Raw genomic sequence first — 23877 nt, 5'->3', positions numbered from 1 at the left:
GAAAAGCAAAAATATATAGTTATTTTTTCATGATCGAAGGACCAAATAAATTCTCTAAATTTTCATATAAAATATTTTAAGCAAAAAATCCAAAGCTTTCAAGTCAATCGGACAATGAAGAAATGTGATTTTTTCTTCTTTTGTATGTGGAGGATTATTATGAACTATTTTCTAGTGAAAAATATGAAAATCTGCTTTTTTTATCATGGTCGAAGGACCAAATAACATAAAATTTCATTCAATTAAAGGAAACGAGTTTTGTTTATATTAAAAAATATCTACTAGACTGTTCGCAGTGATTGGTAAGAATTATGCTTATCAAAAGATTGAAAGGCAAAAAAAAAAGTTTTTTTTTTCATGGTCGAAGCACCAAATAAATTGTGAAAATTTACACTATAATTTCATATATAAAATTTTTTGTATTTTCACAATATCTCGAAAATTTTAGTGGCTAGAATTTAAATATTATATACCATTATAAAGGGGAGAAGGTACCCTTTTTACTACAAATTTTTTTGATGGTGTAAAATAACCGGGTACCAAATTTATGACCTCTGAAATATGATACTTGAAAAAATTCCTAAAATTAAAATTTTTTGAAACTTTTGTATTTCTTTAATATCTCGAAAATTTTTGAAGGTACAATTTAAATATTATATACCATTGTAAAGGGGAGGAGGTACCCTTTTCAGTACCAATTTATTTCATGGTGTAAAATAACCGGGTACCAACTTTATGATCTCTGAAATATGATACTTGAAAAAATTACTAAAATTAAAATTTTTTTGAAACTTTTGTATTTCTGTAATATCTCGAAAATTTTAAGGGTACACAATTTATATATGATATATCATTATAAAGGGGAAAAGGTACCCTTTTCAGTACCAATTCATTTCATGGTGAAAAATAACCGGGTACCAAACTTATGACCTCTAAAATATGGTACTTGAAAAATTTCCTAAAATTAAAATTTTTTGAAACTTTTGTATTTCGGTAATAACTCGAAAATTTTAGAGGCCACGATTTAAATATGTTATATCATTGTAAAGAGGAGGAGGTACACTTTTTATTACCAACTTATTTCATGGTAAAAAATAACCGGGTACCAAATTTATGACCTCTAAAATATGATACTTGCAAAATTTCCTAAAATTAAAATTTTCTGAAACTCTTCTATTTCTGTAATATCTCGAAAATTTTAGAGGCTATAATTTAAATATTATATATTATTATAAAGGTGAGGAGGTTTTTTATTACCAATTTATTTCATGGTGTAAAGTAACCGGTTACCAAAATTATGATCTCTAAGATATGATACTTAAAAAATTTCCTAAAATTAAAATTGTTTGAAACTTTTCTATTTCGGTAATATCCCGAAAATTTTTGTGGCTACAATTTAAAAATTATATACCATTATAAAGGAGAAGAGGTACCCTTTTTATTACTAATTTATTTCATGGTGTAAAATAACCGGGTACCAAATTTATAACCTCTAAAATATGATACTTGCAAAATTTCCTAAAATTAAAATTTTTGAAACTTTTCTATTTCTGTAATATCTCGAAAATTTTAGAGGGTACAATTTAAATATGTTATATCATTTTAAAGGGGAGAAGGTACCCTTTTCAGTACCAATTTATTTCATGGTGAAAAATAACCGGGTACCAAATTTATGACCTCTGAAATATGATACTTGAAAAATTTCCAAAAATTTAAATTTTTTGAAATTTTGTATTTCTGAAATATCACGAAAATTTTAGTGGATACATTTTTAATATGATATATCATTGTAAAGGGGAGAATGTACCCTTTTTATTATCAAAATTTTTTATGGTGAAATATAGCCTGGTTCCAAATTTATGACCTCTGAAATATGATACTTAAAAAATTTCCTAACCCTTTTCATTACTAACTTCTTTCCTACTTCTTTGAAATTTTTAAAAATATTTTATGGCCATCTAAAATAGATGTGGATTTAATTTATTTTTTTTTTACATAAATATTTTTTCCTTGAAAAAAAGTTTGCTTCCAAAACTTACCTTTGCCGCCGCAAAACCATCCGGATTACAGCTGGGCAACAAATGTATTTCCGTTGTATTCAATAGCTGTTGAATTTCTCCGACACTTTCGTAATTTTTCAATAGATATTCGGCCAAATACAGGATCATTTGACGACCCAATGTTTCATCACCGTGTATATTGGCGGTAACTTTCACGACCGGACGTAATAGATCACCCGCCACAGCATCTTCACCCGGTGCCGATAATGCCAAAACATTTAGATCGCGATTTTGCAACGTTTTACCGATTGAATATGAACGTGCTATGTGCGGATATTCTTCTTGTAGCCGATTAAATAACGAATGGATTTCTTCATTTGTTAGATATTTTGGTGTAACGAGAAAATCTTCATTTTCATGTGGCGTAGATTGTGATTGCGCCTGCGCGGCGGCAGCACACTTTGAACACTTAGAGCCGTACTTAACACAACAACAACGACAGAGACGTAGCGGCTTATTTGACGAACGGATAACGATTGTGAGTCACGACGACGACAGCGAAACAAATCGACGCCATTGCTTCTAGAACGATGCAGTGCCGCACCTGCGCACATTTTTTCTCTTTTCTTCATTGGACAAAAAACGAACCCGAACTATTTGTATTCACTTTTTAAGCCACTGATTTTTTTTCGAATGCCACTAAATTGGATTTAAATTTTCACACTTTGTTATATTTTTCTTTTTTATTTTTTGCTACTTTGTGTAAAACATTTAACAACACACAGGTAGGTAATTTAATCTTCTTTTTTCCAATACCTATTTTCTTTGTCGTATTTTAACACCTTTTAAAACATATTTTTTTTCGATATTTTTTTTTCTTATTTTTGCTGACGTTGGAGAGGTCGATTTCTCCCTCTCTGCTTGAATTTCTTTGTATGACGGCTGAATGCACTTGTATTTGTTGTTTTCTTTGTTATGACAAATACACTTGTTTTACAACACAATATTATTATTTCCTTTTTTAATTTCCTTAATATTTATTTATAATATATTAAAAAAAATAAACAACAAAAAGAACTTAAACAAAAAACAATCTTTAAGATACAAAGATACGACCGTAAAAGCAAGCGAGCGCAAAACCGGACGCGAGTTTGTTGTGTTTATGCCCGTCAACATCAAACTAACACTCAAGTGACTAGGGTTGACAAGATCGACTTTTGCCGTTGATAAACAAATGACTAATCGATGCTTTCAACAAAGTGTTGCCACATTGTTATTATAATTTAATTAATATAAAGAAAAAAATAATGAAAATTTATGAAAAAATATTATTAAAAATTCAAAAGAGAAATAAAAAAATAAACAAATGACTAGTTGATGTTTTCAACAGAGGGTTGCCACATAGTAATTATAATTTAATAATTATAAAGAAAAAAAAATTAATAAAAAATATTTAAAATTCAAAAGAGAAATAAAAAATAAAATAATCCCAAAATATATACCATTACATTTATTTTTAATTATTTAAATAATATATATGAATATACAATTATATTTCTTTTAGAATTTATTTAAGGTTATAACATATGTGGTCTGTTCCCATACTGCAAGAATCTACTAGACTTTTTTTCTATTTTCTTCAATATCATAGAAGAAAATTCATTATCGTAATAAAAAGTGGTAGATTTGAGATTTGAAAATAGTGACTCTGAGAGATTTGCGTGAGTCAAATACAGCCCTGAATCAGTGTTGCCGTACAAAAACAAATTTCCGCCCATAATTGTGCCCAAAATGAACAATTTATGCCCAAAAAGTCAAGATTTAAAAAGGTATACCTTGACGTTATATTAAAAATACAGCAAGAAGTCGGATGGTGTCATATGGTTCCCTACACAAATACCACTGGATTTAAATTTTCAGTGACAATTGTCCATATGTGCCTCTAATAAAAATAACCATGTAGAAAGGCTTGTTTATTGGTTGCCCAGATCCACTTCTTGGTTAATTTTCATGGATTTCGTTACTATCAAGTTCATTTGTCATAAATGTATGGTGTTTATGTTTGTTTGTGATATGATCCAGTTTTGTGCATTTGTGCATTCCCTAAGGTTGATGGTGGCAAGGGTTGAGAATTCCCCCTGACAATGTTCCCCAACTGAGCTAGCATGGAACCTCAACATAGCGCCTCGTTATGCTTGAAATTAACAATGTAGGATGAGTTCTGGCCAATGAAGACCCCTATTGTTTTTTGTAAAGATCGGTTAATATTTGGGGGAAGAAATGTCTGATTTTCTGGTCGCTCCAGAGACCGCAATTATGGCCCAAACATCGCGTATTTTTACAAGGAGAAGGGAATCGGGCTAAATTTGTATTCTATGGCATATATATCTAGCCCTGAAGGACATAGATCCGAGAGGTTGATATTATATCCAAGAGAAGTGGTTGACCTTTAAATTGATACCAATTATATTGTCGTATGTACTCGAATGTGGGAGTTACACTTAAATATTTACAGGTTCTTACGTATTCATATATTATTTAGTAACCCATTACCACACACTATAGGCCGGAAATATAGCACTGATCGCTTTGAAATTTTCCACGAGGATCCAGGTATGGTCAAAAAGAACGCCTATAATTTTCGATGATCATCAGATAATAATATTGGGATGAGTTGGCCGAAAACTTAATTTGGTGTGTGTGTTTTCGAGTCGATCGCCACATTTGAAAGCCGAACATCACAACACAACCCACGCTGAAGAGTTAGATTTTCGTGGAAGTTGTGTAGGGTCGGCCCCGTCCGACTATACTGCTCCGCTCACTGGTTTTTAAATAATTTGAAGACACCTACAATAGGTGAGTTTTTTTAAATATTTTTTAAGTAAACACACTGGGTGAGAATTTTTATAAAATATGCGTTTAAGTGACCTACAATGCCTTTCAAACTGTACAGTATGGTCATTTTTTATTATGCTTTTCTATTTTTTCCTAGCCGTCGCTATAATTTTAAGGGCTTTTTATTTTATTTATTACAGTAAATGTTTTATTTTTATTTTGGTATTTATTTATAATTTTTATTTTTTATTTTATTTTTTTTTTCTAATTAAAAATATAATTTTTCTGCATTTTAAATTTATTTTCCTTCATTCCTAGCTGTCCATGTCAATTATAACCTTCCCGCTCAATATGGCAACTCTGCTTTATCTGTTGTTTGTCTTTATTCGTGTGCCTTTCAAACTGTGTGTACAGTGTCGTTTTTTTGCCAGAAAGGCAACAAACGAACCAGGGAGAAGAATATTTAAAGAAAGAATAATTATCTGCATTTGTTTTGATTCAATCTTTACATTTTCCTTGCATTCCTAGCTGTTACTGTTAATTAAAACCTTCCCGCTCTGTTTTCTCTGTATGCCATTATTATTGTGCCTTTCAAAATGTACAGTGTCAAAAGTCGATCTATTTATCCCTAACTCACGCACACAATGTTCGTGTGACCTGTGATGTGAATGATGAAATGGATGTGTGTTTGTCAACAATACGCGTCTCTCATGTAGTTTCCATTCCACCTCATTCGTAAATATTGCGTTAATCTACTTTGAGTTCTTATTTATCGGTAATTTTATATTTTATCTCTTTCGTTAGAAGGTGGAACGTTTTTCAATTTGTCTTCAGTGGACGTTGTGTCATCAAATTCATTTTTTTGCACGAAGAAAGAAAGAACAAATCACACGAATCACGTAGAAGAAAAGTTAAAGGAAAAAATTGATTATTTGCATTAAAAAAACTCTTCAAAAAAGTGCTGGAAAATACGAACCTCTTAAATGTGTGTGGATAAAAATTATAAAAATATTAACACACCCTATAAGGGCCCTGGAAAATAAACAGTAAGCAGCACACCATCTATCCCGAAGAAGAAGCAGAAGGGGAAAAATCAATCTTCGAAACAACAGCAGAAGACGAAAGATTGAGTAATTTTAGCAACGAACGGAAAAATACCAACAACAACCACTCGTACTACGTCGTCCGTTGTCGCTAAGGTCTAGACAAACAAATTGAAGAAGACCACCCATTACCTAGAACAAGGAAGCAAGAACAGTATCAAATTTCCTATCCAAACAAAGGCGGAAGTGACCTTGAAATGATGCCCAATCAAAGAGCTTCGGCAGCTGCCGAAGTGGTACACACTGGCAGTGGCCCCCAACCCTTGGTGAAGATTGGCCATTATTTGTTGGGTGCCACCTTGGGTACGGGTACCTTTGGCAAGGTCAAAATCGGTGAACATCAAATGACCAAACACAAGGTGGCTGTGAAGATATTGAATAGACAAAAAATCAAGTCGCTCGATGTTGTAGGCAAAATCCGCAGAGAGATACAAAATCTGAAACTCTTCCGGCATCCTCACATTATTAAGCTGTATCAGGTTATCTCCACACCCACGGATATCTTTATGATTATGGAATATGTCAGTGGCGGGGAGCTGTTCGATTATATTGTCAAACATGGCAAGTTGCAGGAACATGAGGCCAGGCGATTTTTCCAACAAATTATATCCGGTGTAGACTATTGTCATCGCCACATGATTGTACATCGTGATTTAAAACCGGAGAATCTGCTGCTCGATCATAATCGCCATGTCAAGATTGCCGATTTTGGTTTGTCCAATATGATGTTGGATGGTGAGTTTCTGAGGACATCGTGTGGCTCTCCCAATTATGCCGCTCCGGAAGTTATTTCGGGAAAGCTGTATGCCGGTCCTGAGGTGGACATATGGTCATGTGGTGTAATTCTATATGCCCTGTTGTGCGGTACATTGCCCTTTGACGATGAACATGTGCCAACATTGTTCCGCAAGATAAAATCGGGTATCTTCCCCATACCGGAATATTTGAATAAACAAGTGGTGAATTTGGTGTGTCAAATGTTGCAGGTGGATCCGCTGAAGAGAGCCACCATTGAAGAGATTAAAAAACATGAATGGTTCCAAAAGGATTTGCCTTCGTATTTATTCCCCTCGTCCATTGAACAGGATTCCAATGTAATTGATACGTATGCCGTGTCGGAGGTTTGCTCCAAATTCGGTGTCAAGGAACAGGAGGTCCATAACGCCCTGTTGAGTGGTGATCCCCATGACCAACTGGCCATTGCCTATCATTTGATAATTGACAACAAGCGTTTTGCTGATGAGGCTGCCAAAACGGAAATAAACAACTTCTTTGTGGCTGGGTCACCACCCCCCGCCGCCCATTCACCAAATGAACCACAAGATCCCACTTTTGGTGGTGGTTCTTCGTCGGGTACCTCTACACCGGGCAGAACATCCCTTACACCATCCATGAAACCCCATCCTGAACGTATTGCCCCATTGCGTGAACGTCAATTAGCCATGGCTGTACAGGCCCAAGGTGGTGGTGCCTTTCCTGAAAAAGCGGCCCGAGGCACTCCCATTAAACGTGCCAAATGGCATTTGGGTATTCGCTCGCAGAGTAAACCCAACGATATTATGTTGGAGGTATATCGTGCCATGAAAGCCCTTGACTATGAATGGAAAATCATTAATCCCTATCATGTGCGGGTGCGCCGTCAAAATCTGAAAAATGGTACCTATTCGAAAATGTCATTGCAGCTATATCAGGTGGATGCCAAAAGTTATCTGCTCGATTTTAAATCCCTTACCAACGATGAGGTGGAACAGGGTGATGATGTGATTTTGGAGAGTTTGACACCACCCCCGTTGAGTCATTCAGGGGTAATGCCGCCACAGCCAACTGGTCATCATACAATGGAATTTTTTGAAATGTGTGCTGCTTTAATTATACAATTGGCTCGTTAGGGAGGAGATTGCTACCTCCTCCTTTTTCTAAAACACACAACAATTTATATTCACATGATTTTTATAAAGCTATCCCAAAGTCCAAAAAACAAATGAAGAGAAAATACTATTTTAAAACTATGCATTCATTGTATGTCATCTTTAAATAATATTAATAATTATTGTTGTTTATTTTAAAAATTATTTTATTCAAAAAATATATATTCCTCTTCCCTTCCTTCCTTCTACAAATTTTGTCTCTCTCCTTTGGTTTATTTCCATATATCCCTAATATATTTTGTTGTTGGCTTGCTTTGTTAAATTTATTATGGCAAACAATTGTTTTATTATTATTATTTTACATATAACTACATACATATATTTAAAATTTTATTTTATATTCTATTTTGCTATAAAGCTTTGTGGGCTCTAAGCTAAAAGCAAAACAAAAATATCCCAAAATTTATTTTTTTTCTTTTCAAAAAGGCAATATCATCAAATGTATGGAATGATTTATAAACTATTATACTATTACTATTATTATTATTTTTTATTAGTATTGTAAGTTTTATTTTCTGTTAATAAAGGTTAAGTGCTATATTAAAACAAAGTATTAACAAATTGTATTTAAATTGTGTTTGAATTTGTTTTTGGTATATAACTAAATATATAACTGATATATAATTTAGGGCTTTTTTCCGGTACTACTTTATTTTAGAAGGTTGGGGTCAATGGAAAATCTGTTCTACATAAAATTTCACTATAGGCCATCGTTCAACAAAAATCGGTAGTTATAATATATACCAATAAATTACACACCCACAAATTTGGTAGAACATTATAGGTTATAGTTTTTGTAAATTGGTTATTACTTTCAGGTTAGGTTAATTTTACAAGCTCTGCTTCATTTTAGGCGATTGGTGCCAATGGAAGATCTGTTCTACATAAAATTTCACTATGGGTCACCGTTCAAAAAAAATCGGTAGCTATAATATATACCAATAAAATGCCTAACCTCAAATTTGGTAGAAAATATAACCTATATTCCTTTAAGACAATTCCAAATTAGACCAATTTTACCGTCTCTACTTCATTTTAGACATTTGATGTCAATGGAAGATCTTTTCTACACAAAATTTCACTAAAGGTCACAGACCAACAAAAATCGGTAGTTATAATATATACCATGAAAATAACCACAATCAAATTTGGTATAACATATAACCTATATGTTTTTGTCAATTAGTTATTATTTTCAGGTTAGGTCAATTTTAAACGCTCTGCTTCATTTTAGAAGCTTGGTCTCAATGGAAGATCTGTTCTACATTAAATTTCACTATGGGTCACCGACCAACAAAAATCGGTAGCTATAATATATACCAACAAAATACCCACCGTCAAATTTGGTAGAAAATATAACCTATATTTCTTTAGGACAATTGGTTATAATTTCAAGTTTAGGCCAATTTTACCAGCTCTACTTCATTTTAGACAGCTGGTGTTAATGAAAGATATGTTCTACATAAAATTTCACTATAGGTCACCTTTCAAAAAAAAAAAAAAAAAAATCGGTAGCTATAACATATACCAATAAAATACCTACCAACAAATTTGGTAGAAAATATAACCTACACTCCTTTAGGATATTGGTTATCATTTCAAATTTAGACCCATTTTATTAGCTCTACTTCATTTTAGACGGTTGGTGTCAATGGAAGATGGATTTCACGGATTTTGCAAATATTTCGCATATTTATCAACCGATTTTGTTGTAACGTGGTATTTTGCACTTTCATTGGCTAACACAACTCCACTAAAAATAATTAACATAGGCCCACCCTTAGGTATATTAACCAATTTTTTTTCCAACTCGGCAGTTTGGAGTTTCATGGACTAACACAACTCCATACAATTCGCATAGGCCCACCCTGTTTTCAATACTTTTTTTGTAATTTGATATCAGGGGTTCTCTTTGGGTGCATTTATTTATTTATTACCTAATGTATTTTAAATTGAAACCTATTTTCGTCCATTAAAAATCACTTGATATTTTTTTTAAATTTTTTTATTTTCTTATTAAACATTATAAACTTAAACTATTAAAAAAACATAAAAATATGTTATATAGAAATTATTTTTTATAAGGAAAAAAAATTAAATTATTCTAATGGGGTTTTTCTTGTTTATGCAGAGAAATTCATTAATTGTTTTGTTACGATACGATTTTTTTAATTGTTGAACTAATAAGTTTCAAAAAAGAATAATTGTGCTGCTGCTGCATATCAAAACACACACAGCCAGCCCATTACAGCCCTTTCTTTAAATGATTGAAAAAAAATCTCTTTGTTCCTGATTATATTTTTTTCCTTCTTTCGTCGCAAAATAATTATCCGCTATTACTATTTCGCGTCTTTATCATCTAGTTCAGCAGATTTACGATTTTTCTTTTTCAATTTGTCGATTAACGATTCTATACTGTTGGCATCAACCAAACCGATGAATTTATCTACCACAACACCATTACGAAACGCCAGAACGGCAGGTACAGCTTTCACTTCAAATGTTTCGACCAATTCGGTATTGTTCTCGACATCAATAATGGCTAAATCAATTTCATTGGAATTTTCCAAAAGTTCTTCCATTTTGGGGGTGAGAATTTTACACGGATCACACCATTCGGCATGGAAATTGACAATGACGGGATTATCGCTGTTAATTACCTGGAAGAGGGAGAAAGGAAAAAAAATTTATTTAATTTTTGAAAGGTATAAACATTATAATTTGGGGTTCTTAAGCGCGTTTTTCCACCGAATTTGCTGAGACTTTATACCTTCCGTTCTTATTGAGTACCAAATCTCCCCACTTAAAATTATAAATATAGATCCACTTTTTCCGGTAGGCCCCATATATGGGTATCATCAATTTTCGATATTTTGGGGTTCTTAAACGCGTTTTTCAACCGAATTTTCTTAAATTTGGTACACTCCGTTCTTATTGGGTACCGAATCTCTCCACTAAAAATTATAAACATAGGTCTACATTTTATGGTAGTCCCCACATAACTGTACCCCCAATTTTCGATGTTTTGGGGTTCTTAAGCGCGTTTTTCCACCGAATCTCCTGAGATTCGATACGTTCTCTCCACTAAAAATTAGAAATATGGGTACACTTTTTCCGGTAGGCCCCATATAAGGGTACCTACAATTTTCAATATTTCGAGGGTTTTGAATGCATTTTTCTAACGAATTCTCAGTAATTTGTCACTTTGCGTTCGTATTGGGTACCAAATCTCTCCACTAAATATTATAATTGTAGGTCAATTTTTTTTGGTAGTCGCGTTTTGCAACCGAATTCGCTGTAAATTATTTATATAGCTCTAATATCCTGCACACAGAGCTCGTCTATAAAGACGCCCCATCGCTCGTTTATAAACACTTTAAAGACACCCTTCAGCTCGTCTATAAAGACTCCCTTTAGCTCGTCTATAAAGTCTCACTTCAGCTCGTCTATAAAGTCTCATTTCAGCTCGTCTATAAAGTCTCACTTCAGCTCGTCTATAAAGTCTCACTTCAGCTCGTCTATAAAGTCTCACTTCAGCTCGTCTATAAAGTCTCACTTCAGCTCGTCTATTAAGATTCCCTTTAGATCGTCTATAAAGACTCCCTTCAGAGCTCGTCTATAAAGACTCCCTTTCGCTCTTTTATAAAGACTCCGTTTTGCTCGTTTATAAAGACTCCCTTTCGTTCGTCTATAAAGACCCCTTTCAGCACGCATATAAAGACCCCCTTTCGTTCGTCTATAAAGACTCCCATCATCTATTCCATTATGATTCCCTGTTTCCAAATGCAACAATCCCTTTGACTGTGCCTTGAGAATTCAGGTCTCTGGTTGTCTCCACAAAAGAAAATTATTATTTTCTTCTTAATAAATTTATTAGATTAATTACCTAAAGTTATCAGATCCCCTCGCAATATTTCCCTTGGGTGTAATTTATTCTTATCGAAAGTCTTCTTCATATTTTGTTTACTCTAATTTTCGCCAAATTCTTGAATTTTTATCATTCCAGTATTATCCGGTAACTAAACTGGATAACGAAAACAAGCACAGAGACGTCATATCCCCCCTTCACCTTTATGATTGAAGGGCAACACACAAAAAATGCTGCGGCGGCATACGTGAACAAAATCACGATAATTTATGTTCAATTGTTGTTGCTTTTAATGGGGCAACAACAACATACACAAAATTTATGCATATTGCATAATTCATTTTGTTTAGGTTTTTTGTTAAAATACCAAAAAAGGCGGCAACAAAATAAAGCCAAACTGACAAATCACCTGTTAATTGAAAGACTGAAGGGTAGCCATCATTTCTTTAAGGGAGAGCAGCAGGGGAGAGAGAGTGCGCGAACTTTCATATGCATTAAATTTCTTTCAACTCTCCATATTAAACAACTACTCTGGTTCTCTCTCTCATGCATTACACAGACGAAGAGAGTGAGAGGTAAAGATCATTTGTAAGGGAGGATGGGCAGAAAAAAATGGAAAATTATGGAACAACAAAAAACTATCTACCAGCCATTACAAATACATGACCTAGTTATGAGACCTGATTTTGTTTCGTTGTTGTTATTGCTTCCCTCAAACCACTTGTCAATGAATGAAGCTGATGTTGCTGCTTCTTCTTCTTCACCCATTTTCTTTCATTACTTACCTTTTGATCAAATTCATAATGATCTTTGACGGTGAATTTTTTATTTGCTATTTGACTTTGCGATAGAAACTTTTGTGTTGCCGACACGGCAAGGGGGGCCAAACGTTGGCAGGCACTCTGGGCTGATGATGAGGCTTGTACACAGGCCACCAAACGCGGCATTAATCCTTCGGAGGCTATTTTTAGCATGATTCTGTTGTGTTTGTTACGCTTCCACTAACAAAACTGTAACGAGAATAGGGAAATAAAAAAGGAGGTTAATAACATCTTGTGTTTTTTCCTCGTTTTGTTATCTTAAATGTTAGTGACCGTCCAATCATGATAAGATTACTCGCATAACAACAAAAATAAAGCAAGCTGAATGGCTAGATGTTAGGGGTTGTTGTTCCCAGCAAGCAGCATAACATGGCCTGACACATCAATGTCACATAAAATAATGAATCTTGAAATAGTCATGATTTACTTTGTTTTTTTTTTGTTCAAAGAACAAGCAAAACAACAAAAAATATGTAAATGTAAAACACAATTCTTCTGGCCACAAGAACAACAACAACAAGCCATGCATAGAAACGTCGTAGTAGTATTATTTGTTGTTGTTGTATTTGCATGAGGTAATAATGAATAACATTAACATTTTCCACAAAAACACTACACACACACACTCTGGCTTACCTTTTGTATTAATCACCGTTTTATTTTTATCCTTTTGTCTATTGGCTTATTGTTTTAATTTATTTCGATTTGTTTTATTGAATTTATTAATAATACTACTTTAATTTAATATCTTCGTTAGCAAAATAATAAAATTCGTCGTTGGAAAAATAATAAAATAACAAACTTGTCTCGAAATGTCATATCGACAACTGTCAGTTTAGTAAATGAGCTGAAGAGTGCGAGAGTGAGAGAGAGAGTGAAGTCGAGTGTCAATGAACACAGCTGGCATGTCATGCAGTGTTGTCTACAATTTAGAAATGTTTCCCGCCAAATTAAAATGCCAGGCGTTGTAAAATTAAACAACGTTTACACAAAAAAATTATATTATATTGTCAGTTAAGTAAATGTGAAAGTGAAAATGGCAGGCGTTTTGTTGTTTTTTATGTAAAATAAGAATACTTTTACATATAGGATATTATGTTAGTTATTAATTTACATATTTTATTGTTTTTGTTTATAGACGTGCAGTCTTTATAGACGAGCTGAAGGGAGTCTTTATAGACGAGCTGAAGGGTGTATTTATAGACGAGCTGAAGGGTATCTTTATAGACGAGCTGAAAGGAGACTGAAGTCTTTATAGTCGAACACTGAAGGAGTCTCAAGGTTGCTGTCAAAATGCATTATTGTGATTTGATTATCGTTAAAAAAAGTAAATAATGTTCAAATATTTGACATCAAACTTAAGAATAAAAAACAGCTGTTTTCTGCTTCTTAGTTGACTTTTTTAATAGGTCAAAGTGTAAATATGCCACTACTTAATGTCTGTTCACTCCAAAAAAATATTGTAATCTTTAACAAATTTAGATGAAAAAAAAAAATCGAAATAAATTTCAAATACTATAGACGATTCTTGTAGATTCTGGAACTGACTATTAAAAATTTAAAAAATATGTAATGCAAAGATCTACAAATAAGTTCACGCAGCAAGCGGAAGTCACCTGTTTTTATAGACAAGCTGATAGTCGAACTCTGAATTCCATTGTGAAAATGTTTGAATTGTCTCTATAAAACACCTCATTTAAAATATCGTATTTCGTAAATGGCGTAATTTAGAAGTCGGAGAGTAGTGTTTACGGATTTCCTATAAAAAATAATTTGTTTTTGTGTTACAAAAATAATTACTCTTCTGGATTTTGACAGCAAACTTGAGAGGCAACTGATATCCATTTTCCTTAAGATGTTGTTTTCATTTGACAAGGCCTATAAAAAGGTCATAAATACCAACTCCAAAATTTATTGTGAATTACTTACACTTAGCTTTGTTACAGAACGGTTGTTCCATAAGCCGAGCTTAAAAAAGATTTCCAAGCACGTTGGTCTTGTGCGCAAATCCACCAATTTGGAAGACCACGTTCAGATGTTGTTTTTTATTATAAAAACGTTTTTAAATTTTTGCAACAGGATTTTTGCCAACTGCATTTTGACAGCTTTGGTCAAGATCTATTAATCAGGTCACCCAGCTAGCGAAAGTCAGCTGTTATTTCTCAAGTCTAATGTTAAAAATTTGCACTTTGTTTACGTTTTTATAATGGTGGTGAAATTTGGCCTTATCGAACGACCATATTATAGGGCCATGGGCTATACGTTGAAAACAGTATCTATTAATAAGGTCATCCAGGGAGACCAGCTGGATATCAGCTGTTACTTAAGTTTGCTGTCAAAACGCATTATTGTGAATTTTTAACATTAGATTTGAAAAAACCGATTTTTGCTAGCTGGGCGACCTAATTAATAGATCTTGGGCTAGACAAATAAAAAATCTATAAATTTCATGGTCTTGGAAAAAAATATTTTTTACAAATGAATGCCTTTCTACATTTACGAATCTGTTGAAAAATATTAAATATTTCTTAAAAAAATAAATAAAACAATATTTCAATTAAATTTGCACATGGTTTGGTTTTTGGTAAAATTTATTGACCTAAAAATATTTTCTTCAAAAAAAGGATATCTAGAATAAAAACTAATAACTAATACATTTTGAGATTTGTAATTTTTTTGTGTAAAATTTTTTAATCTCCTTTGAAGTTGTACATTGGTAAAGAAAAATTATATATACCAAAACAAAAAAATCTTAAAACCCAAAGTCAATCATGAAAACTTACACTAAACTACCTAAATACTACAAAAAATTTAACAAAAATTGTTTGCACTTTGACTTAGATTACCATGGATTATCTTCCAAATCGGAAGCATTAAAATGTTCCTCTAATGTTTCCTCTTCTGCTTCCAACTCCTCTTCCCCCTCCAATAAATGTTCTGCATTTAAATTGGGGGTTTCTTGATTTGTTTTGTTGTGGGTGGAACGTGTTGTACCACCACCACCACGTCTTTTCTTTAGACCCATATGAGAATTCATGTGTTTCTTGAGATTTGCCTTACACTTAAAGCCTTTACCACATTCGGCACAATGAAATTGATCCACCAGCGAATGTCTGGCAATATGCTGCCTTAAACTACCCGCAAATGGAAATGATTTACCACACTCAGGACATAGATATGGACATTCACCACTATGTAAATTCATGTGATCATTTAACGTCTGTACTGTGGTAAATTTCTTATTACATATTTTACATTGTATATCCTTGTGTGCACCCATGTGACGTTCCAAGTGGTCAGGTAAACCAAAGGTACGATCACAATGTTCACAGGCATATGTAATATCCGGGATGGGCTCTCTTAATATGCTCACTCAGTGTTTTCTTTGATATAAAATTACGATTACATTCGTAACAGGTGAAATCTTTTTCCACCGTTGAATAATGTTTTTTACAATGCGCCGAGAGGGAATTGCGATTACCAAAGACCATTGAACATTCCGGGCATTTGTAAACCACTGGACTATTGGGTGAAGATTTGTCATTGTCAGGTTTCTCGTGCAACTTCATGTGTTTGCGATAATTTTGCATCGATACAAAACGATGTTTACAAATTTCACAGCCATATTTCTTGAATGCCGAGTGCACAATGCTGTGACGTTGCAAACGATATAATTCACAAAATTGTTTGCCACATTCTTCGCAGGTATACAAACCGTCTTCGGGTTTTATTCTAAGGAAAAAAATATTATTTTTAATTTTTAATAATTTTTTTTTAATGAAAACTTACTTTGTTTCCGAAAAATCCATTTCATTTTCGGCCAGAACATACCACTCATTTATATTTTTCAAACTATAATGGTGTCGATTTTTTAAATGTTCACGCATGCGAATGACACGATCATATATTTTGTTACAATCGGCACATTTAAAACGTTTGCGGCCCCTGGAAAAAATAAAATATTAATTAAATTCTAAATAAAAATTCTAAAAAAAAATAAACCTACCCAATCTTAACAATTAATAATGGATTTTTTGGCCGATCATTGGTTTCATCAGTCTTATTTTCTGCCGGCACATCCTTCTCATCTGCTGCCATAATTTGATTTAATGATTTTTGATATTTTTTCTCCTCACAAAGTCTATCCTGCAACTCTTTTTCTTTTCTACAAAAAAATTAAAACAAAATCAATTATTAGGCTCACTTAAAATCTCCCCAAAAATACCCACTTAAATTGTTCCCTTTTCATTACATTTTCTGCCCCATCGACAATTTCCACCCATCGTTTAATATCCTCCACAGCATATCTATGTTTCCGTTCTAAGTGTTCCTCAATGCGTGATACACGATCGTAGATTTTACCACACACCGAACAGATGTATCTCTTTTTGCGTCTAGAAAAAAATTGTATTTAATTTTAAATACGTAATAATAAATATCAAAAAATTTTAACACATACTCAACTTTAGTTATTTTAAGCGGCAGCGATGAATCACAATCCATTATAGAATTCTCATTTTCATCCATATCATCTTGGCAGTTGGAATTCTCATCAATACCGTCTTGGGAAATATCATTGTCTTGCAATATTTCGTGGGAATCTAGTTCCTCGTGAAAGGTTTTGGTGTCTTCGTCGCTAAAAGAAAAAAAAAATTTTTTTTTGAAAACTAAATATTATTTAAAAAATATCCTAGACTTAAAAAAAAATAATAAAAAAAAAATCCGTTGAAAGCAAAATTTTGAAAAAAATGTTTTTAAAAAAATATCCAAGACAAAAAAAAAAATAATGAAAAAAAAATCCGTCGAGAGTAAAATTTTGAAAAAAAGGTCTTTAAAAAAATTCACGCCTTAAAAAAATTATTTTTAAAAAATCCACGCCTTAAAAAAATATTTTTAAAAAATTCAGGCCTTAAAAAAATTATTTTTAAAAACTCCAGGCCTAAAAAATTTTTTTCAAAAATACACGCCTTAAAAATTATTTTTAAAAAATACACGCCTTAAAAATTATTTTTAAAAAATCCACGCCTTAAAAATATTACTTTTAAAAATCCACGCCTTAAAAAATTATTTTTAAAAAATCCACACCTTAAAGAAATTATTTATAAAAAAACCTAGACTTAAAAAAATAATGAAAAAAAAATCCTAGACTTAAAAAAATAATGAAAAAAATCCTTGGCAACAAAATTTTGAAAAATAAATGTTTTTAAAAAAATTATTTTTAAACAGTCAGGCCTTAAAAATTATTTTTAAAAAATCCAGGCCTTAATTTTCGCTATTTTTTAAGGCGTGGATTAAAAGAAATATTTTTTTAAAACGACGATTTTTAATAAAATACGCCACTCCTTTCAAATAATATTTAAAACAAGCCATAGGTCATAGGCCTTTAAAAAATATATAAAAGAAAAGCCAGGTCTTTAAAAAAATATCTTTAAAAAAGTCCACGCCTTTTGTCAGGCCCTCAAAAAGTTCATCCCAAAGCCCCTATACTGTTAATAAATCACTCAATTTTAATTATTCTTTATACAGCTCCCTATATTCGATTATATCTACTCCTTATCCTTTCTTTTCTATAAATGAGAAAGCAAGCTATTAATTATGTGTTACATTTCCATCCATACATACCACGACAGAGTTTCATCACAATGCTGTGAGGAAATTCCCTCAAAATCATCCAACTCCGAATCGTAGGCTTCAGCAACAACCACATCACCGTCTCGCTGTAACAGCTGCTGCTTATGCTGTCCTTCGTCCACCTCCTCCTCCTCTTGCCGGTCTTGCTCCTCATCTTTCAAATTGTATAGCTCAATTTTTGTTTCTTCCATACTTTCATCTTCCATCGTTGGACCGTCATCTTTGTTGGCAAGCACAACTTCTTCGGGTGGCGCCAAAATCTGATGACGAAACTCTTGATCTGTGGCAATACACAACTGTTGGAATTGATATCCAATTAGCAGATTATTAACACAGGTTTCACAAATCAACGTTGGAAATTCAATATCATCCGTTTTGATATTGATTTGCGGTACAATTGCATCGATCATTTCCATAATTGTATGATTTTCATCGACATAATCATAGATTTGATAGTAGCGATTCTCGTCGGCCATGCATGTGCGGCATGACCGTAATAGGTCGGGTTCATTGTTAAGATCCTCGGTTAGATCCATGGAAAAGTATTTCCGTTGTAGAATAGTTTTTAATTCGTGTAATGAAGCCAGGATTTCTCGTAAGGTTTTTTCCTGGAGCGTTAGGTTGGTTTGTTTTTCTTTCAAAGCAAAAAACGATTTGACACATTGAGTAGGGATATCTAGATCGATTTGCGTCAAACAACAAGGTCTAATGAAACAGGGCACACAAGACGAGAAAAACAGCTGTTGTTAGTTTACGTTTTACTACAGTGAATACAATTCACAATAATGCATTTTAACCATACAATTTGCATTGATTTAGTTGGAATTGTAGCCAAAAAGGACAAACCCCGCTATTTTCAAAATGTTTCGGAATTTTATTCTAACCCAAGTGACTGTAACGTAATAATAGTTAATAGCTGATCTCCTTACCACAATATAATAAATGGTTATACATATTTACATATTAGGTCCATTTTTGGCATTTAAGTATTTTGGACATGGGTAAATATTGAGCCAACTTTACGAATAGCCCCCATACAGCATTTATAATAAAATTCGATCATTCACAATAGAGCCAACGAACTGTGTTATCGACAATGAAATTTTGGGTGGTTTGTTGGTGAAACAGCTGATGTCAAGGAATGGTGGATATCCCAGTGAATAGTGTAAGCGTTATAAAGTCAATGGATGACTTAGGAAATAACTGGAAAAGATTTTATCATGTCCTTAAATGATAATTTACTTTAATAATTCATACATCAGCTGTTTATATGTTTACTATTGTGAATTATACATTGTCCAAGCGAATTTGCTGTAATTTGGGATTCTCTTTCAGTTGGTATAATAAATAAATAAAGGTGATAAGTTGGGAGCCACGGCTAAAGATTGTCGAATTTTAGCTGAAACGACCTTTGGGAATTTAAAGGAAAGACTTTTTATAAAGGATCAGTGTGGCTTACAAAAAAAAAAAAGAAAAATGAGAAGGTGACAAGTTGTGCGCCACGGTCAAAAAATAGTCGATTTTTAAATGAAGCGACCAGAAGGATTTATATTTTAATAGGTCTTCATATAGAAAAGCAAAATGGTGCAAATAATTGCCAACCAAATGTATTTATCGAAAAAATCGTGGGCTAACCGATATTCTTAACAGATTGCCCTGATGAGTTTAAGGGGATTTTTCGGAATTTTTGAAACTATTTTTAAACGAATAAGCTTTAATTTGGTATTTTGGGTTCTCTTTGTGTAGGAAATCTCCCTACCAAAAAAATTGAAAATTAGCTCAAATTTCGGAGCAGTTTCCATAAAAAGGTAGCTATTAAATTTTTTCTACCGAATTCACTGTAATTTGATATGTTGAGTGCTCTTTTGGGTAAAAAAATTCTCTCGACCATAAATATAAATAATAACTTCAGTATCTATGCAATTCCCACATAGGGGTGCTTTCCGAATTTCGCTATTTTGTGAAGTTTGGGTATGTTTTTTAACCGAATTGGCTGTAATTTGATGTTTAGGGTTCTCATTGAGCAATAAATCTTAATATTTAATATTGATCCATGTTTAGGTATAGGCTCCCTTATAACGGTTTTCCGATTTTCGGTATTTAGGACACATTTCCAATCGAATTGGCTGTAATTTGATATTTAGAGTTCTCATTGAGTAAAAATTTATTAATATTGCTCCATGTTTAGGTATAGCCCCAATGTAATGGTTTTCCAATTTTTGCTATTTTCCAAGCGAATAGGCTCTAAATAGTCAGTGGGTAATCAAGCTGTCAGTATACGCCCCCACGATTCCGCCCCTTTTTTCATTACTTGTTTCTCTATTATTTTTTGTATTTATTTCAAATATTGAAAATTTTTAAACCAGTAGTATATCTATTTTTTTATCTTATAATAAATTAATAATATTCGACATTTTTTGTTTTAAATTTTCCTCACAAGTTTCTACATTAATTTCCATATCCGCTCGTGGCTCCTCCTGCTGCATTTCCTCACCCTTCTCCTGCTGTCGTATTTTTTTATAATGCCCATCCCACAAATGTTGACGCAGTTCAGCATGATATTTGAATGCCATGGGACATTCACTGCACATATATGTCTTCTCGCCGACATGGGTCCTCAAATGTTTAGTTAACTCACCCGACTGGCTATAGGCCTTGTCACAGTATTGACACTTGTGGGGTTTCTCGCCGGTGTGGGTTCGATAGTGTCTACGCAAATGATTTCCGGTGTCAAAACTAAAAAAATACAACAATTTTGAAAATTGATTTTTTTTATATCGGAAAGCTTACCGTTTACCACACTGATCACAGGCATGTTTCTTTATGCCGGAATGTTTGATTTTGTGCGCCTTCAGCGTACATGCTCTTGTATAGCACAGACCACAAATATCGCAAACATGCTTTTTGGGATTGTTATGTGTCTTTTTATGACGACTCAGATCTGCACTACACTTATACAGACCGGGACACTGATCACAGGCATATTTTCTCACAACGCTATGCCGTTCCATGTGCTGTTCCAAAGAGTATGGCGAGTACAATATCTTACCACATTCCTGGCATGGGAACTGTTCCGCAACACCATGCTCACTCAGCATATGCTGTCGCAGGGCGGTTTTATTTTTGGTCACCTGCTGACATAAGACACATGTGAATGTGTGAGGTGCACCATGACGATTCAAATGTTCCTGCAGTTGGCTGTTTGAGACAAACGTCTTCTCGCATTGATCACATTTGTAACGAACCCAGTCCGGGTGATTTTTGTCAACGTGTCTGACTAAGGCTCGTGTGGTCACAAATTGACGTTGACATATTTCACATTGAGCATAGGTGAGATAATTGCTATTGCTGGATTTGGAGGGTTGAGGCTTGTGCATTTGCCAGTAATGTTGGCCCAGGGATTTTTTGTTCTCAAAACGTCTGCTACAACTGGGACATTTAAATCCTTTGCGTGACTTTTGTTGTTGTTGTGGGCTGTCATGCTTTAGCATGTGATGTTTCAATTGAGCGGGAAATAAAAATCGGCATTTACACTGCTTACATTCATAGGGTCTATCGGGGGAATGTACTGGCTTGTGACGGTATAAACGATATAAACTGATAAAATGTCGGCCGCAAATATTACACGGAAAAATGCGTTTTTTCGGAGGTTGTCGGGGTCTGAAAGAAGAAGCACAAGGAATTTAAAATTATAGGGGACACTGATATATACCATGAGAACCCTAAATATCAATATCCGAAAATTTGTGGTTATGTTGTATTGGGACTATACAAAAAAAAAAAGAAAAAAAAAATGGTACGATTTTTATAATATTTGCTACGAAGGTTGTGTACCCCTTGAGAACCCCAAATAACAAATTACAGCCAAATCGATTGGAAAGCGGGCTAAAAGTCTCGAAAAACACGAAAATTTGAGGTTATGTTGTAAGGGGGCTATAAAAAATGGAATGATTTTTATAATATTTGTTAGGAAGGTTGTCTACCCCTTGAGAACCCCAAATAACAAATTACAGCCAAATCGATTGGAAAGTGAGGTAAAAATCTCGAAAATCACGAAAATTTGAGGTTATGTTGTATGGGAGCTACAACAAAAAATGAAACGATTTTTATATTTGGTAGGAAGATAGTATATCCCATGATAACCCCAAATAGCAAATTACAGCCAATTCAATTGGAAAGTGAGCCAAAAATCTCGAAAAACACGAAAATTTGAGGTTATGTTGTTAGGGGGGCTATACCAAAAATTGAATCGATTTTTATAATATTTTTGGTAGGAAGGTTGTCTATCCCATGAGAACACTAAATAGCAAATTGCTGCCAATTCGATTGGAAAATGTACCCAGAATCTTTAAAAATTAGAAAAATCGGAGGGTATCCTTGTATGGGGACTATACCCAATGTTGGACCAATATTGATTGTTTTTGGTAGGAAAGTTGTCTACCCCATGTAAACCCTTAATATGAAATTACAGCCAATTCGGTTGGAAAATGTGTTCAAAATCCTTAAAGATCCGAAAATTAGACGTTATATTGTATGGGGGCTATACCCAATGTTGGACCAATATCGATTATTTTTGTTAGGAAGATTGTCTATACCTTGAGAACCCTATATAACAAATTACAGCTAATTCGGTTGGAAAATGTGTCCAATATCCTTAAAGATCCCAAAATTTGAGGTTATGTTGTATGGGGACTATATGGCAAATTACAGCATATTCCGTTGGAAAAAGTCCCAAAAACCCGTAAACATTTTAGGGTATTGTTTGGTGAGCCTATAATTACCCTGGAGATATGTAAAAAATTAAAAAAAAAACATTGGGTTAATATACTTTTCAACTTTTCCTGAGCCAGTATAATTGTTGGTGGCATCCTCTCCATCGTCATCCTCCTCATCATCACTGAAAAACAAAAAGAATTTATATGTTCAACATTATTTATATCCACATGTACCCACTAATCAAAACATACTCATCATCTGATTCTTCTGATTCTACTTCTTTATCATTTTTTGCCCTTTCAATTATCTTTGAGTGCTCTTCCAATTCCAATTTGGAGAATTTTTCCCTATGTTGTCTAAGCATATGGAGACGATATTGTTCTATCGTAGCAAAACGATAGTTACACATTTCACATGCAAATGGATGATTCTTGTTGTGCACCTGCATGCAATGCCTGTTTAAATTATGGTTACTGTAAAGAGTTTTATTGCATTCCTTGCAGGAAATATATTTTTTCGATCTCTTAGAGGCTGATCTGCAAAAAATAAAAGAAAATTGTAAAGAAACCCGATTTTCACTTCAAAATCAAACTTAAACTTACTTGGCTACATTAGATGTGCTGGACACCGAGGCAATTTCCTGTGTTACATTGAGGAATTCTTCATTTTCCAATTCTTTTTTGATATCCAATTCGCCGCATTCTGTTAAAGTCTTGGTGGTGATGGTGACGCTGGCTGACTGTGTTAGTGGATTGTGTCTCTTCGAGTGCAGTACTAGCGATGATTTTTCCCAAAAAAATTTTGGACAATCGGGACATTGAAAATGACCTTCCCGCAGGCTTCCATTATGAAACATTGCTATATGACGTAGTTGTTTCTTCTCCGTTTCAAACCTGTATGTACAAACAGTACAGGTATATGGAGCGGTCGGGTCATGTAATTTGCTATGGCGGCGTAAATTAGCTGCAGTACCAA

General features: G+C 33.5%; 2 protein-coding genes across 2 annotated transcripts; one reads left to right on the top strand and one right to left on the bottom strand.

Moving 5' to 3' along the window:
- Positions 1–6147: 6147 nt before the first annotated feature.
- LOC133334031 (5'-AMP-activated protein kinase catalytic subunit alpha-2) lies at positions 6148–7830 on the top strand. The gene has a single exon (XM_061542330.1). The coding sequence runs from the start codon at positions 6283–6285 to the stop codon at positions 7825–7827; it is 1545 nt and encodes a 514-aa protein (XP_061398314.1). The 5' UTR covers positions 6148–6282; the 3' UTR covers positions 7828–7830.
- Positions 7831–10204: 2374 nt separating this feature from the next.
- On the bottom strand, positions 10205–12708 carry LOC133334032 (thioredoxin, mitochondrial). The gene is made up of 2 exons (XM_061542331.1): positions 12520–12708; positions 10205–10526 (listed from the first exon to the last, which is right to left on the bottom strand). The coding sequence occupies exons 1-2, from the start codon at positions 12706–12708 to the stop codon at positions 10206–10208; spliced, it is 510 nt and encodes a 169-aa protein (XP_061398315.1). The 3' UTR covers position 10205.
- Positions 12709–23877: the final 11169 nt, after the last annotated feature.

This window comes from Musca vetustissima, unplaced genomic scaffold (assembly GCF_032173495.1).
Source record: "Musca vetustissima isolate MV318-11 ecotype Yass unplaced genomic scaffold, APGP_CSIRO_Mvet_v1 utg2072, whole genome shotgun sequence".
In the NCBI taxonomy this organism is placed as follows: Eukaryota; Metazoa; Arthropoda; class Insecta; order Diptera; family Muscidae; genus Musca; species Musca vetustissima.
Note: the sequence above shows the minus strand (reverse complement) of the source record. Positions and strands in the feature narration are given on the sequence as shown.

What these genes read in the sequence shown, in the direction of transcription:
- LOC133334032 (XM_061542331.1), bottom strand. Translation starts at nt 12,708, where the DNA reads ATGCTAAAAATAGCCTCCGAAGGATTAATGCCGCGTTTGGTGGCCTGT. An exon ending in ATTATGAATTTGATCAAAAG is followed by an intron (nt 10,527 to 12,519) that starts GTAAGTAATGAA and finishes TCCCTCTTCCAG; the next exon opens with GTAATTAACAGCGATAATCC.
- LOC133334031 (XM_061542330.1), top strand. Translation starts at nt 6,283, where the DNA reads ATGACCAAACACAAGGTGGCTGTGAAGATATTGAATAGACAAAAAATC.